Source organism: Geotrypetes seraphini, chromosome 1 (assembly GCF_902459505.1).
Source record: "Geotrypetes seraphini chromosome 1, aGeoSer1.1, whole genome shotgun sequence".
Taxonomy (NCBI): domain Eukaryota; kingdom Metazoa; phylum Chordata; class Amphibia; order Gymnophiona; family Dermophiidae; genus Geotrypetes; species Geotrypetes seraphini.
The window spans coordinates 288,667,657-288,682,447 of NC_047084.1; the positions used below are offsets into that span (position 1 = coordinate 288,667,657).

The window sequence follows — 14,791 nt, forward strand, 5'->3', positions numbered from 1 at the left end:
CATCAAAGACGCGGCAGAGCAAATAAGCGCAGTAGAAGGACCCGAAGCAGCGTGTGAAGACTGCTGCACAGGCTTCTTGAATCGCCGACTTACAAGTGAAGGGGAGCGGGGGGGGGGGGGGCCGCAATGACTCTATCCGATTAATTAAAAAACTCTGCACAAGGGGAGCAGGAAGAGGTGCAGATGGACAGCGGGGGAAATTAAGGGAGACCTGCTGATGGACAGGGGGGGGGAATGAAGGGAGGCCTACTGCTGGACAGGGGGAGCAAGAAGAGGTGCTGATGGACAGGGGGGGAGATAAAACAAAGGGAGAAGGGCTGCTGCTGGATAAGGGGAGCAATGAAGAGGTGGTGGTGGACAGGGGGGAAAAATGAAGGGAGGCCTAATGCTGGACAGGGGGAGCAGGAAGAGGTGCTGATGGACAGGGGGGAAAAAATTAAGGGATGCCTACTGCTGGACAGGGGGAGCAGGAAGAGATGCTGATGGACAGGGGGAAAAAATAAAGGGAGGCCTACTGCTGGACAGAGGGAGCAGGAAGAGGTGATGATGGACAGGGGGAAAAAGGAAGGGATGCCTATTGTTGGACAGGGGGAGAAGGAAGAGGTACTGATGGACAGGGGGGAGGTAAAACAAAGGGGGAAGGGCTGTTGCTGGATAAAGGGAGCAGTGAAAGGGTGGTCGTGGACACAGGGGAGGTAAAAAGAAGGGAGAATGGACAGGAAAAAGTGGCTAAGGAGACAGAGAGAGAAAGAAATAAAGACAGACACACACACATATATTCTAGCCCGAGGGAGGAAAATGCTGCACAGGGAAGTAGGGAGGGGGGAAATGCTGATGCACAAGGAAATGGAGGGGGAGGGAATGCTGATATGGCTACTGTACAGGAAGGTGGATAAGGGGAGATAAATGCTGCATAGGGGGCAGAAAGATAGATAAATAGAAAGAAAGACAAGTAATAGGAGGGAGGGAGACAGAAATAAAAGAAGAAAGACACAAGGGCAGGGAGTGAGACAGAAAGAAAGACAGACATACATATATTCTAGCACCCGTTAATGTAACGGGCTTAAAGACTAGTATAATATATAATATAATAGTAATAATACTGTTATATGCAAATGAATGCAAGAGGAATGTCCTATAGGCAGGCAGCTGGCGTGGGCAACTCTCCTCCTCGCCAGTGTGTCGCAGCACACCAGAAATCTCAGGAGGCAAACTGGTGTGCTGCGGCGCACAGTTTGCGATACACTGCTTTAAAGCATGCAGGACCAAACAGCAGAGACAGTAAGCCACCATGCCATATCGGCACTGGCCTAGCACAGCTGGTAACTGCAGATAGGAGGGCAAGAGGGCGGCAGTGGCAACATGAAGGCGACACAAAGGATGGCTAAAGAGAGACACCTGTGGCTCATAGGAGCATGGAAGAGAGGGTGTGTGCCGTGAGATTTGTTGATTACGGCCAATCAGCAATCACAACTAGTTTGGGCAGGTACCAGAGGCAGAACAGGCACGTTCATCTGCTCTGGATACTAAAATCAGTGGGGTCATTTAGAAATCATAAAAACGATGCTTATGCCAAAAATTAATTCCCCCTCCCCCCACCCCTTTTACAAAACCATAGTGCAGTTTTTAGTTATGGCCGCGGTGGTAATAGCTCCGATGCTCATAAAATTTCCATGTCTCCAACCTTCAACTAGATAGTGAACTTTACTATCAGTTATATTGCATCCTTATACTTTCTTTCATCTGTTTACTTTTTCAGGAACCTCAGCGCCACCACTCAGAGCTCAAAGCTAAGTACTGCTTAATGCTTAAAGCTTCAATGTTTAAATGTTAAACGCTAAGAAATAACAAACCAGACAAAAGCAAAATAAGTTTATAGCTATAAAAAGGATCCGATGAGGAGCCAACACGTAAAGCTTAGAGCAATGAATAAATTTGAGCTCTGAGTGGTGGCGCTGAGGTTCCTGAAAAAGTAAACAGATGAAAGAAAGTATAAGGATGCAATATAACTGATAGTAAAGTTCAATATCAATAAAGTTGAAGGTTGGAGACTTATTAGATAAAGCACCCTTAAATTGGATTGAATATTGTGCATGTTGTGATTATTTAAAAATCATGGCACAAGAAGAAGCATAAAATTTCTATGAGCATTGGAGCTGTACTGCCATGGCTGGCACTAAAAACAGTGCTACGGTTTTGTAAAAAGGGGGGGGGGGGGTAATTTTATTTTAAGTATGATGCCTGTTTTTTTTCCACTTCCTTCTATCAACAGCTAGATATATAATTGTCTCAATTTTTAAGGGGGTAGAAGCCACCTAAAATTGCCCTTAAAACACTTACATGCTTGAGAGATTTAGCAGGGGTTAGCTTTTCCAGATTTTATTCTTTATCATAAAGCCTTTATTATGCAGCAATTCTGTTATTGGATCTGAAATAATTTAGAGTATAACCCTTTTTGGTTATCTTTAGAAAAATAATTATGGGGCCCATATTTATGTTCTCAGTATATTTCTTTCTTTTTACCACAGAAACTTTGTGTAAATGACATATTAGTTGCTTCTCATGCTTGTATTCTGGATTTGGATAGGCTCTTGGACATTCCCAATGATATGTCCATATATTCTCCATTATGGGGAAATCCTAAAATTAAAATTAACAAGAAAGTTATATTTTTGAAAGATTGGTCTATCTGGACTCTGAACCACATAATTTCTAATACAATTTTACAATCTTTTCAGACATTGCAACAATTTTCACTTCAAAATAGATAACAGTTCTGGTGGCTACAACTGCAACATACAGTAGTATTATCCATGCTGATGTTCTATCATCTCTTAATATGCAAAAGCCGTCTATAAATGCATTTATTGAGATGATTTTTAAGAAGGGTCATGTTGTTTCTCAACTATATAAGTTGTCACTTCAGAAACAGTCTAGCTTATAATTAGGTCTCCAGTAGGGTTACCAAAGAGGACTTGTGAACCCACCCTGATCTGCTCACAGCCCCGCCCAATTCTGCCCCCAATTCCAGCCCCACACAAACCTCATCTCTTCAGGGCCTCATCTGGAAGACATCCATGTCCCCAAACTCAAAAATGACGACATGTCCAGGTAAATCTGGACATCTGATAACCCTTGTCTCCAGCAATCTTGGGAGGCAGATACTAAGTACAGTCCTTCCAAGAAACAGTGGGCCTTATACTGGTCTACACTCAACTCACTTTCATCTGCCGGTATTATGCAATCTTTATTTTTTTTTGTCTTAGGGCCAGGGCAGGATTAATTTGTCGAGGACCCCTAGGCACACAAGTCCACTGGGCCATCTCAGCTTCACCCCCTCTCCATTTTTGTGGTCTGGCATTATCTCCTTTCCTTCCTTCCCCCATGCCCTAGCATCTCTCTCCTCTCCTCTTCTATCTCTCCCTCCATTATCTGGCTTTTCCTCTCCTTCCTTTCCCTCCTTCTTCCTTTCCCCTGGTCTGGCATCTCTCCCTTCCCCTCCATGTTCTGGCATCTTTTCCCTCCCCCTCATGACTAACTTCCTGTTTCATCGGAGAAGGGAAGTAGATGCGCACAGTATTAGAGCAGCCCTGCGGCATGGGTTCAATTCGCTTACAGGCAGTGGCAGCGGCGGGAGAGAGGGCATCGAGGGAGTTGAAAGGAGGGAAGCTTACATCACCTCACCATGTAGTCAGGGGCCCCCTGCCCCTAATGCTGGCCCTGGAAGGGGAAGGGATGCTCACACAGCCTGTTTGCCTTCCCCTAATGCCGGTGGGCCCCCCTGTTTTTGGGCCCGAGGCATGTGCCTACTGGGCCTACCCTTTAATCCGACCCTGCTTAGGGCTCTATGGACATTTCAACAATTATTGGAGCAGGCTTGGCATCTGATCATTTATGTTTGTCTTGCAAATCATCCCAAGGTACATTATTACATCTTATATATGAGTGTCAACTTACTCATGTATTTTGGTTGTGGGTTTGGAAAATTATATCTGCAATATAGGGAGCCATTGTCCTTGAAGATTGTTATTTTTAGATCTTTAGCTTTGATATCTTTAGACCAAGCTAAAGTGAGACCATTGGATATTATTTTGGCAATTGTCATAAAGACAATTCTATCTACTTGGAATGACAACACATTCCTTAATGTTCACTTGTAGTGACAATCTAATCTAAACTAAACTAAACTAAGCCTTAAGTTTATATACCGCATCATCTCCACGGAAGTGGAGCTCGACACGGTTTACAAAGCTTAAAAATATAGGAAGAGAGAGGAGAAAGATTTAGAAGAGCATATGAAAAGAGGGGATGTAAACAGGAGAAGAGATGTTATATGTTAGAGAAAAGCCAGGTTTTCAGTTGTTTTCGGAATAGTTGGAGGGAGCCCAGGTTCCGCAGCGGGATAGTGAGATCGTTCCAAAGGCCCGTGATTTTGGAGAGGAGGGATCTTCCCAGTTTACCTGCGTGGAGGATGCCGTGTAGAGAGGGGAAGGATAGTTTATGTCTGTGGGCTGATCTGGTGGTAGCAGGCGTCAGGGCGAGGAAGGATAGAGGGATTAGGGGCGGAAGGATGCCGTGAATGATCTTGAAAGCCAGGCAGGAGCATTTGAAATGAATTCTGGAATGTACTGGGAGCCAGTGAAGATTGGTAAATAGTGGGGAGACGTGATCAAATTTGCGTTTAGCAAAAATCAGTTTGGCAGCAGTATTCTGGATAAGCTGGAGTCTGCGAAGACTTTTTTTTGTTAGGCATAAATAAATGGCATTACAGTAATCGAGTTTGGATAGGATGATGGATTGTACAAGGACGGTAAATTTTTTTTGGTGAAAATAGGATCTAACTTTCCTCACCATGTGGAGGCTGAAAAAACATGATTTTGCCAAGGAATTCAGGTGATCGTTGAGGGAGAGGGAGGAATCGATAGTGATGCCGAGGACCTTGCTTGAGAACTCAAGGTGAAGAGCAGGGCCTGTGGGTAGAGTGAAGAGGGTGGGCAGGTGTACTAATTTTGGGCCGAACCAGAGTAATTTTGTTTTTGATTCATTTAATTTCATCTGAACAGAGAGGGACCAGGCGTGAAGTCTCATTATGCATGAAGTGATGTTCTCTTGGAGGTTTGTAAGGTTCTGATCTGTTTCGAGGAGGATAAGGATATCGTCTGCATATGTGTATATTGTTTCAAGGGGGGATAGTTTGAGGAGTTTCAGGGAGGTTATATACATGTTGAAGAGAATAGGGGATAGGGGAGAACCCTGTGGGACACTACAGGATGGTGTCCACGAAGCGGATTTGGAGCCGTTTGTGTTGACAATGTAGGAACGAGCGCGAAGGAAGTTTGAGAACCACTTTAGGACAAAGGAGTCTATTCCTATCTCAGAAAGTTGGTAGATTAGTATGTCATGGTGAACGACGTCGAAAGCCGCAGAGAGATCGAACTGTAGAAGAACAGCAAATCTGTTTTGTTGTTGCTAGGTGCTGTCGACTCGTGTTCAAGTCCTAGTGACTTGCTGAATTGTGAATCTAAAAAGAAATTGTTTTTGTGGTAGTCTGGAAAGGTCCTCCAGCGTCATCCCCATGGTTGTTTTCAACATGTCCAATCATCTGATTGCAGATCACCCTTTTTTTCTGGTTCATAAATTTGAGTTATCACTAGCTGATAAGATGGGAACATCCTGCAATGTGTTAAAAGTCTGGTCTAGTTTAGATAAATATATGTCAAACAATGGTAATAATAGCGCTGCTGCTTAGGATTTGTGTTGCTTGTATGTATGATTTTGTATACCAGTGTATCTCTTTTTTTTTTTTAATAATTAACAAAATTTCAAGGGGAAAAATAAGAAACTGGAGAGCAAAGGGGAATCTGCCCACAAAACAGAACGCACTGCTAAAAGTAACTTCCAAACCTGCAGCCCACAAAATAAATAAACAATCCCCCCCCCCACACACACACACACACACAGTGCTGAGAGTAGCCCAAAAACCTATAACCAGCCATCATCAAAACTTTTCCACCATAGGGCTTCTAGTCCAGTATGGTGGGAAACCCTCCCAGCTATCAACATTGGTTTTTGGTGAGTTGCAGTAGAGAATAACAAGGGGACAAATTTTTCCCCGTCCCCGCGAGAACTCATTTTCCAATCCAGTCCTGGCAAGTTCTTTTTCTTTTTCTGTCCCTGCCCCTGTCCTCATCTGCACAAGCCTCAAACACTTTAAAGTCATAAGAGTTAGAGGCTTGTGCGGTTAGGGCAGAGCTTACAGGAATGAGACAGCGACAAAACTCACGGGGACGGGACGGGAAAACTGAGTTCCTGCGGGGACGGGGACAAATTCTAGTTGACAGATCGTTCCTGCTACCGCCAAGCCCGAAGAGGCGCTGTAGCCGGCAGGCGGGGAGAGAAGGTTTGGCGCCCCTCTCTCTCTCTCGTTCCCTCCACGTGCTGCCTGACGGGTTGGCAGCTTCCGCTGGACGCCGAGCAGTCCCGGCCCGGCGGTGAGGCTGGGCGCCAGGATGTGGTTCATGTACTTGCTTAGCTGGCTCTCTCTGCTCATTCAGGTTTCCTTCGTCACGTTGGCGATCGGTGAGTGCGCGCGGCGGAGAGCGGGCGCGAGGCTGTGGCAAGCAAGCGCATGCGTTCACCTGCAGTGCTTGGAGGCTACGTCGTGAACCGAGATAGGGGGGGGTGGAGTAGTCTGTCCGCGGTCCTCCCCAGAGGAAAAAGAAGAAGCGACGGTGGCTGAAAAGGCAGCTGACGCTAGTGGCTTGGCTGGGTCCGACTCGTGTGTATCTTGCCTCTGCTATTTGAGGGGGGACGGACTTGGCTTCTGGGTCTGTATTTGTCTGCAGGATTGAAGTAACCTAAATGGTTTCGTGCGGTGTCCCGCGGACTAGGGGAGCTGGTCTCGATTTCCACTGCTGCTGTCGCCTGTTAACTGAGCAAGTCACTTTCATTGGGGGGGAAAAAAAAAAATCCACAAAAAGGTGGCACGTCAAATCCCACCTCCATGGTGTTTCTGCAAGTCATTACGAGCAAACGCTTCTTTTAACATAAGTCATTTGGCCTCCATGGCGCTTTAAAACACTCTTTCTCTCATACTAAAAAAGTTTTGCAAAGAAAGGTCGAGCTGCTGAAGGCTAGAGCCAGTAGACCAACTCCAGCTGGAAAGCTCCGCTGCTTTCCACGTTGCAGCGCGATGCCTGCTGGTGGTTTCTTTGAGACTTGCAAGACGAACGCCCCGACTAGCCGTTGTAATGGCAGTATTGGATAAGTAGGCAGTGCCTGCAGAAACTTTAAATTGTATTTTCTCAGAAACGCAGGATAAATTGGAATGCAAATGGAAGAACTTAATGTTTTTGTTTCTGCTTTTCCCTGAATCGTTTCAAATAGTTTGCTGATGGTGCTGCTGCTTGAACAGAAAAGGGAAGGGGTAAAACACGGATCTAAAACCGCACGTCCCTAAAAATCTGAGGTCCGTGCCACTTGTAGTTTCTGGCTCTGACAGACCTCTATGACAATTTAGCTCTGATCGATTTTAATGCTTTTCCCTCCCTAGGCTGAGACTAGCGGCAAAACTTTTGCCCTAAAGTCTGTGCCAATTTTATACAGTATATCCTTTAGTTATATCTTTTTGTTGTATGATATGGTAGATTTTCAAGTGATATTGTATTCTAATTGTTTGATATTTACTGTACACTTGTGAATTATAAAATGAATAAAGAATTAAAAAAAAAAAAAAAAAAGATCCGTGAGGTCCGCGTTTTACTGCTTCCCAACAGAATTGTCTGGAAATAAGGTGGCTAGAATCTAAAGCTTTGGAGGGATACTGGCACTGCAAGACTCCAGGATCTATCTTTCTACCTTGTTTCCCTGAAAATAAGAGTCACATTCATTTGGGGCCTAAAAAAGGCACTAGGTCTTATTTTCGGGTAGGGCTTATTTTTTTCATGTACATGTTCATCTCTCCGTTCCTCTCCTTCACCCCAATTCTTCCTCTTTCCTTTCCCCCACATATGCAACATCTTTCCTCCCCTCTCACCCATCCCCTTGTGTCTTTCCTCTGCAGCATCTTTCTATCCTTCCATCCCTCTGTGCAGCAGAACCCTTGCCCAGCTTCCATCCTTTCCTCTCTCTCCCATCCCTCGTGCAGCAGAACCCTAGAGCAACCACTGCCACGTAGCCGAACTCCTGCTGAACCTCCATCCTTCCCTCCCAACCGATCCTCGCCAACTGCGACCATAAATACCTTCCGACAGAGGAGCGTCGGGCCAGAAGCACTCACAGGCTGCTTCGCGGCCTTCTCGCTGGGGCCTTCTGTGTACTGATAACCAGGGCTGTGGAGTCGGAGGAAATTTCGGGTACCTGGAGTCGGAGTCAGAAGTATAAAAAACTGAGGAGTCGGAGTCGGAACATTTATCTACCGACTCCATTTTTGAACTTGACATACCAATCACGAGCGATTCTTTCAGCTATAGCACCCACTATATACACAGCACAAATGTTGCGAGCAGCTTCTGCGGCCTTAGAACCTTGATTAAAAGCAAAAAGAAGGAGGTGTCGAAAATGCTCATTTCTCTCAACTTGAGATTCCATTTTAACGATCTGAAAATTAACCAGTGCTGTGGAGTCGGAGTCGAGGAGTTGGAGGAAATTTCAGGTACCTGGAGTCAGAGTCGGAGTCTGAAGTACAAAAAACTGAGAAGTTGGAGTCGGAACATTTATCTACCGACTCCACAGCCCTGCTGATAACATCATCAGTAACGCGGCACACAGAAGGCCCCAATGAGAAGACCGCGAAGCAGCCTGTGAGTGCTTCTGGCCCGACGCTCCTCTGCCGGAAGGTATTTTTGGTTGCGGTCAGCGAGGGAAGGATGGAGGGTCAGCAGGGTTTCGGCGGTTCGGCTGCAGGGCGGTGGAAGCGCGGCTGCCTACGATGGGTTTATTTTTGGGGCTTATATTAAGATCTACCCCGAAAATCATGCAAGGGCTTATTTTCAGGGAAACACGGTATTTATTTGTACTATATGGATAAATGGCTTTCACACCTGATTCTAGAAGTCTTTTTTTCCCTCTTAGTGTTTTTTGTAACAGCAGTGCTCAAGGGCTTGCCTGTTTTGAGTACATCACACAATTTGTTGGGATTTAGTCTTCACCTTTTCATTGATAGCTCAGTGTGAGTTACACTTGGGTAGGTATTTGGTATATTGTTTTGGCAGTAGTAGGTGTTTCTTGTTGGCCTCGCGTCACAAAAGAGATGGTCCTTCACTTTGAAAGTTATCTTGATAATGGTTTGATGTGCTTTGAAGACAGAGAATGAAGCCCAAAAAATCTGATTTCCTTTTTATTTCTTTGCTGACTCATTTTTACACAAGATGAATATTAATCTCCCACTCTTTTAAAACAAATCTGTTGAAAAAATTAAAAATGGTTTGGAGGTAGGAGAAGGTTAGCACCTGGCGTTCAACAAGGTTCCACTTAAACGACTACTTCGAAAAATTGCAAGCCATGGAATTGAGGGTGAAATACTCATGTGGATTAAAAACTGGCTGGCGGATAGGAAACGGAGAGTGGGGGTAAATGGACAATACTTGGACTGGGTTCGGTGCTTGGACCTGTGCTCTTCAACATATTTATAAATGATCTAGAAATTGGTACAATGAGTGAGGTGATTAAATTTGCAGATGATTGCAGGAGGATTGCGAAGATCTGCAACGTGACATAAACACGCTCAAGAAATGGGCCGCAACATGGCAAATGAGGTTCAACGTGGATAAGTGTAAGGTGATACATGTCGGTAACAAAAATCTTATACACGAATACAAGATGTCCGGGGCAGTACTTGGAGAGAACCCCCAGGAAAGAGACTTGGGAGTACTGGTCGACAAGTCAATGAAGCTAGCCGTCTGTGCAATGTGCGGCGGCAGCGAAAAGGGCAAACAGAATGTTAGGAATGATTAAGAAAGAGATCGCGAACAGATCAGAGAAGGTTATCATGCCACTGTACCTGGCTATGGTAAGCCCTCACCTGGAATACTGCATCCGGCACTGGTCGCCGTACATGAAGAAGGACATGGTACTACTTGAAAGGATCCAGAGAAGAGCGACTAAAATGGTAAAGGGGCTGCAGGAGTTGCTGTACAGTGAGAGATTAGAGAAACTGGGCCTTTTCTCCATTGAAAAGAGGAAACTGAGAGGGAACATGATCAAAACATTCAAGATAATGTAGGAAATAGATTTAGTAGATAGACAGGTTGTTCACCCTCTCCAAGGTAGGGAGAATGAGAGGGCACTCAAGTTAAAAGGGGATAGATTCCATACAAGCATAAGGAAGTTCTTCTTCACCCAGGGAGTGATGGAAAACTGGAACGTTCTTCCGGAGTCTGTTATAGAACATAAGCATTGCTTCTGCCAGGTCAGACCAGGGGTCCATCGTGCTCAGCAGTCCGCTCCCGCGGCGGCCCCTCAGGTCCATGACCTGTAAGTGATCCTTTACCTAAACCTTTTATTCCCTAATCATTTAATATCCTGTATAGTAACCCTCTATCTATACCCTTCAATCCCCTTCAGGAAATCATCCAATCCCTTTTTGAAACCCAATATCATACTCTATCCTATCACCTCTTCTGGAAGTGCATTCCAGGTGTCTACCACCCTCTGAGTGAAGAAGAACTTCCTAGCATTTGTCTGAATCTGTCTCCTTTCAGTTTTTCTGAATGCCCTCTTGTTTTTGTTGTCCCCGCTAGTCTAAAGAATCTGTCCCTCTCCACCTTCTCTATGCCTTTCATGATCTCTAAGTCTCCGCTTTTCCAGGGAAAAGAGCCCCAGCTTTTCTAGCCTTTCAGCATATGAAAGGTTTTCCATGCCTTTTATCATCCTTGTTGCTCTTCTCTGGACCCTCTCAAGTATCGCCATATTCTTCTTAAGGTAGGGCGACCAGTATTGGACACAGTACTCCAGATGCGGGCGCACCATTGCCCGATACAGTGGCAGGATAACTTCCTTCGTTGTGGTCGTGATACTTTTTTTGATAATGCTCAACATTCTGTTCGCCTTATTTGAGGCTGCTGCGCATTGTGCTGCCGGCTTCATTGTTATATCCCCCAATACCCCCAAGTCCTTTTCTAGGTTGCCTTCCCACAGTACCATCCCTCTCATCGTATAGCTATATATCGGGGAAAACACCCTCCAGGGATTCAAGACAAAGTTAGACAAGTTCCTGCTGAACCAGAGCGTATGCAGGTAGGGCTGGTCTTAGGGCACTGGTCTTTAACCTAGGGACCATCGTGGGAGCGGACTGCTGGGCACAATGGACCACTAGTCTGACCTAGCAGCGGTAAGTCTTATGTTCTTATGTGCTAAGAACAGAAGGTAGATGGGAATGATGCCTGCATAAGGGTGACCCTAAACACTATACTAAGGGGTGTTTTAATAAAGCTTAGCATAAGCTAAATGCTGCATGTCCTATTTTATACTTATGGGCCATATGGCACTTAGCGCATGCTTATCTGTTAGTGTATGCTAAGATTTAGTAAAAGGGCCCCTAAAAGATTTAAGGATTGAAATGTGTATATTCTAGAGCAGTGTATCGCAAACTGTGTGCTTCCTGAGATTTCAGGTTTGCCGCGACACACTGGTGTGGAGGAGAGTCCTCTGCGGTGAGAGGCCCGTCCTGTAGGAAGTCAGCCGGCGCAGATATCTCTCCTCCTCTCCCCGCACCTCCTGGATCCCTCCACCGAAGCATGTCGCGGCCAGATGGGCCTCCGCGCATGTGCGGACGTCATCACATCAACTTCTGCGCACTTCTGGGTGCCTTCCGCCTGTGGCACTGGATTTAGTGTGCCACTGGCCGGAAAGTTTGCAAGGCACTGTTTCTAGAGGAACAAAGAGAACAGGTAAATATGGTGTGTGTGTATGTTAGGTCCCATCGATTCGGGTTAGAATCCCAGTGACTTGATGAGTTAAAGATCCAAAAAGAAGTCAGTCAAGTGCTAGTCGGTAGAGATATTTAAATATGCCCAACATGCCAATATTCTAGAAGCAAGCCTTTTTACAAAGGAAAGAAAATTATCAAAGAAGGAGGCAGAATGAGGAACAACAGAAACAAATACATTTGGCCTTACCAATCAGGAGCTGCGTGTCAAAGCAGCTCCTGATTGGTGCGGCCCGACTTTAGTAAAGGAAGAGGCGGTCGGAGCATATAGCGAGTGATTTCCTTCACTCGCCGGTGCTCCGGCTGTTCTCTCCTGCCTCTCCAGCTGTCCTCTCTTGTCTCCCCTGCCTAAAAACCGTATTTGCGATTTTTTTTAAATTCACAGGGGTTCCTGAAACAGAACTCCCACAAATTTCGGGGGAGTACTGTATTTTTTGTGATACGGATATGTTGCATTGTGCCCAAGGGCTCTTTGAGATACGTAAGCTGCGTAGAGCAGATGTGATAAACATTGAAATATTTGTATTTTCTGCATGTGGCCTAACAGCTGCAGAGCAGATGCTGTAGGAGAAAAAAGCTGCTATCACAGTTTATGCTTGCCAACAAATAAAAATCAGGAATATTCAGATTTCCATAAAGTTGTGGATGAGGCCTAGAAACCTCATGTGGTAGAACCTTTGATTTATATAGATGAGTTAAATTGATCTTCTCTCCTCCTTCATGCAACCCCCGGTAACCTCTAACTGTATGCTCTCACTCTTAACTTATCGCGGCTCACGCTGTGCTGTAATCTCTATATGTTCTCACTCCAAAATAATGCTATAATCTCTTTGCACGCCATTCCTCACTGTAATCTCAATGTACTCCTTTTATCGTACACCGTCTTGAACTGACAAGGTATGACGGGATATAAATACAGTGATACCTTGGTTTACGAGCATAATTCGTTCCAGAAGCATGCTCTTAAACCAAAAGATTCGTATATCAAAGCAACTTTTCCTATAAGAATTAGTGTAAACTTGAACAATTCGTTCCACATCCCCAAAATCTTAGTTACCATTAGGGACGCCTCCACCGCTGCCTCTGCCACAGACCCATCCACACGGCTCCTCCAATTCTCCTCCTCTGCTGCTGTTCGCTGCCTCTCACTGTGAGTGGTGCTGGCTAAGCAAACGCCGCCACAGAGCCCGACTGGACACTGTTGGCTCTGCCGCTCCCGGACGCTGCACCCCCCTCCCCCCCCGGATGCCACTACCCCCTCTGCTGGGACTCTGAAGTGCTGGCTCACTCCTGCCAGACACACCCCGACTCCCATGCTCCACCCGAGGCCACCGGCGCTTCTATCGCCTCTTCCCCTCCCCGACTGGCCCTGTCCTTACCCCTGCACCGCTGGTGATAAAAGTGCCTGCCGCCGGTCTGCTGCTGAGCCTTGAGCATCTGCGCATGCTCAGGCCTTCTGATCTCACCCTCTCTGAGATTCTCATGAGAATCTCGGAGAGGGTGAGATCCAGAAGGCCTGAGCATGCACAGATGCTCAAGGCTCAGCAGCAGACTGGCGGCAGGCACTTTTATCACCGGCGGTGCAGGGGTAAGAACTGGGCCAGTCGGGGGGGGGGGGAGGGAAGAGGCAATAGAAGCGCCGGTGGCCTCGGTGGGAGCAATACTGTTGGTTCCTGCGGTCGGGTCGGGTGGGGGCTTGCAAATCAAGTCAATGCTCGGTTTATGAGTCAAAAGTTTGCTGAGTGTTTTGCTCGTCTTGCAAAACACTCGCAAACCGGGTTACTCGTAAACCGAGGTTTGACTGTAAAGCGAAATAAAATTTCAGTGATGAGGGGAAAAAGGAATTAACTTTGTTACAGCTGGAGCTGTATATAGCTTTTAATTTCAATGTACCTGAAATTATGTACTAACCTTCCCAATAAATTGGGATTCTGTTACGTCCCTTCTGGATTCCATATGCTAGGATTGCAGGTTGGGATTGAATACCCCTTTTATGCATGGATTTCTTCCCTTTTGCTGCTGGGGTTCTGAAAGAGCAAATAAGCATCTCTGCTTGCCCTGGATCGATAGCATGGAGTGTTGCTACTCTGGGTTTTGGCAAGGTACTAGTGACCTGGATTGGCCACTGAGAATGGGCTACTGGGCTTGATGGACCATTGGTCTGACCCATTAAGGCTATTCTTATGTTCTTCTTTTTTCCACCATCCACAGCTTCTTGGTCTGGTTACAGGCAATGGGATGTTCAGGCTGCTCTTTCCTGGCTCTCTCAAGCTATGTTTTAAGCTTTCTTTGCTGGTGACATGAACTCAATATATATGTCCAATACCTTGCAACTATACTCTTGCACGTATCACATTCTACTGTAGAGTATGTTGTGTAGATCAGTGAAACAAACTCCCACTTGAATGCATTTTGAATTGTCTTGTTAGCAGAATGTATAAAATATACAAGCAGTATGGGGCCGATGCAGAAAACCTAGCCTCATGGCTACTGCAGGTTTTATGTGACTATTAATAGGTGATCAATGCAGAGAGGGTTTGAGCACAGGTATTACCTTGTGCTGAAGACATGGCCAAATGTTGCATTAAAATGTATTTAAAAAGATACAAAAAGGAGGCAAAAATGTCAATAAGGACTCTATGAGTGTGTCTGACAGACACACTCATAGAGTCCTTATTGACATTTTTGCCTCCTTTTTGTATCTTTTTAAGCACCTTTTGGCAAACTTAGAGGAGCTTATAGTTTAGGCATTAAAATGTATAGCAATGAGGCCATTAAATATTCCAGATGATGAACAGAAAGAAACCTTGGCATTTACTTCAGAGTTCTATGTAGTGTAGAAAGGTTAGCAGAAAAGATTAAATG

At 45.5% G+C, this 14,791-nt stretch overlaps 1 protein-coding gene across 4 annotated transcripts in view; it reads left to right on the forward strand.

The window, feature by feature from the left end:
* The first annotated feature begins 6,342 nt into the window (after positions 1-6,342).
* The window catches only part of TEX261 (testis expressed 261), a 45,624-nt gene continuing 37,175 nt past the window's right edge, over positions 6,343-14,791 (forward strand). Inside the window, exon 1 of one of the 4 annotated variants that reach the window (XM_033953283.1) lies at positions 6,343-6,579. In XM_033953283.1, the coding sequence (XP_033809174.1) occupies positions 6,510-6,579 (70 nt within the window). In that variant the 5' untranslated portion in view covers positions 6,343-6,509. Of the gene's footprint in view, positions 6,580-6,675; positions 6,779-14,791 lie in introns of those variants that run through there. The other 3 variants (XM_033953300.1, XM_033953292.1, XM_033953308.1) reach the window with 3 other exon arrangements.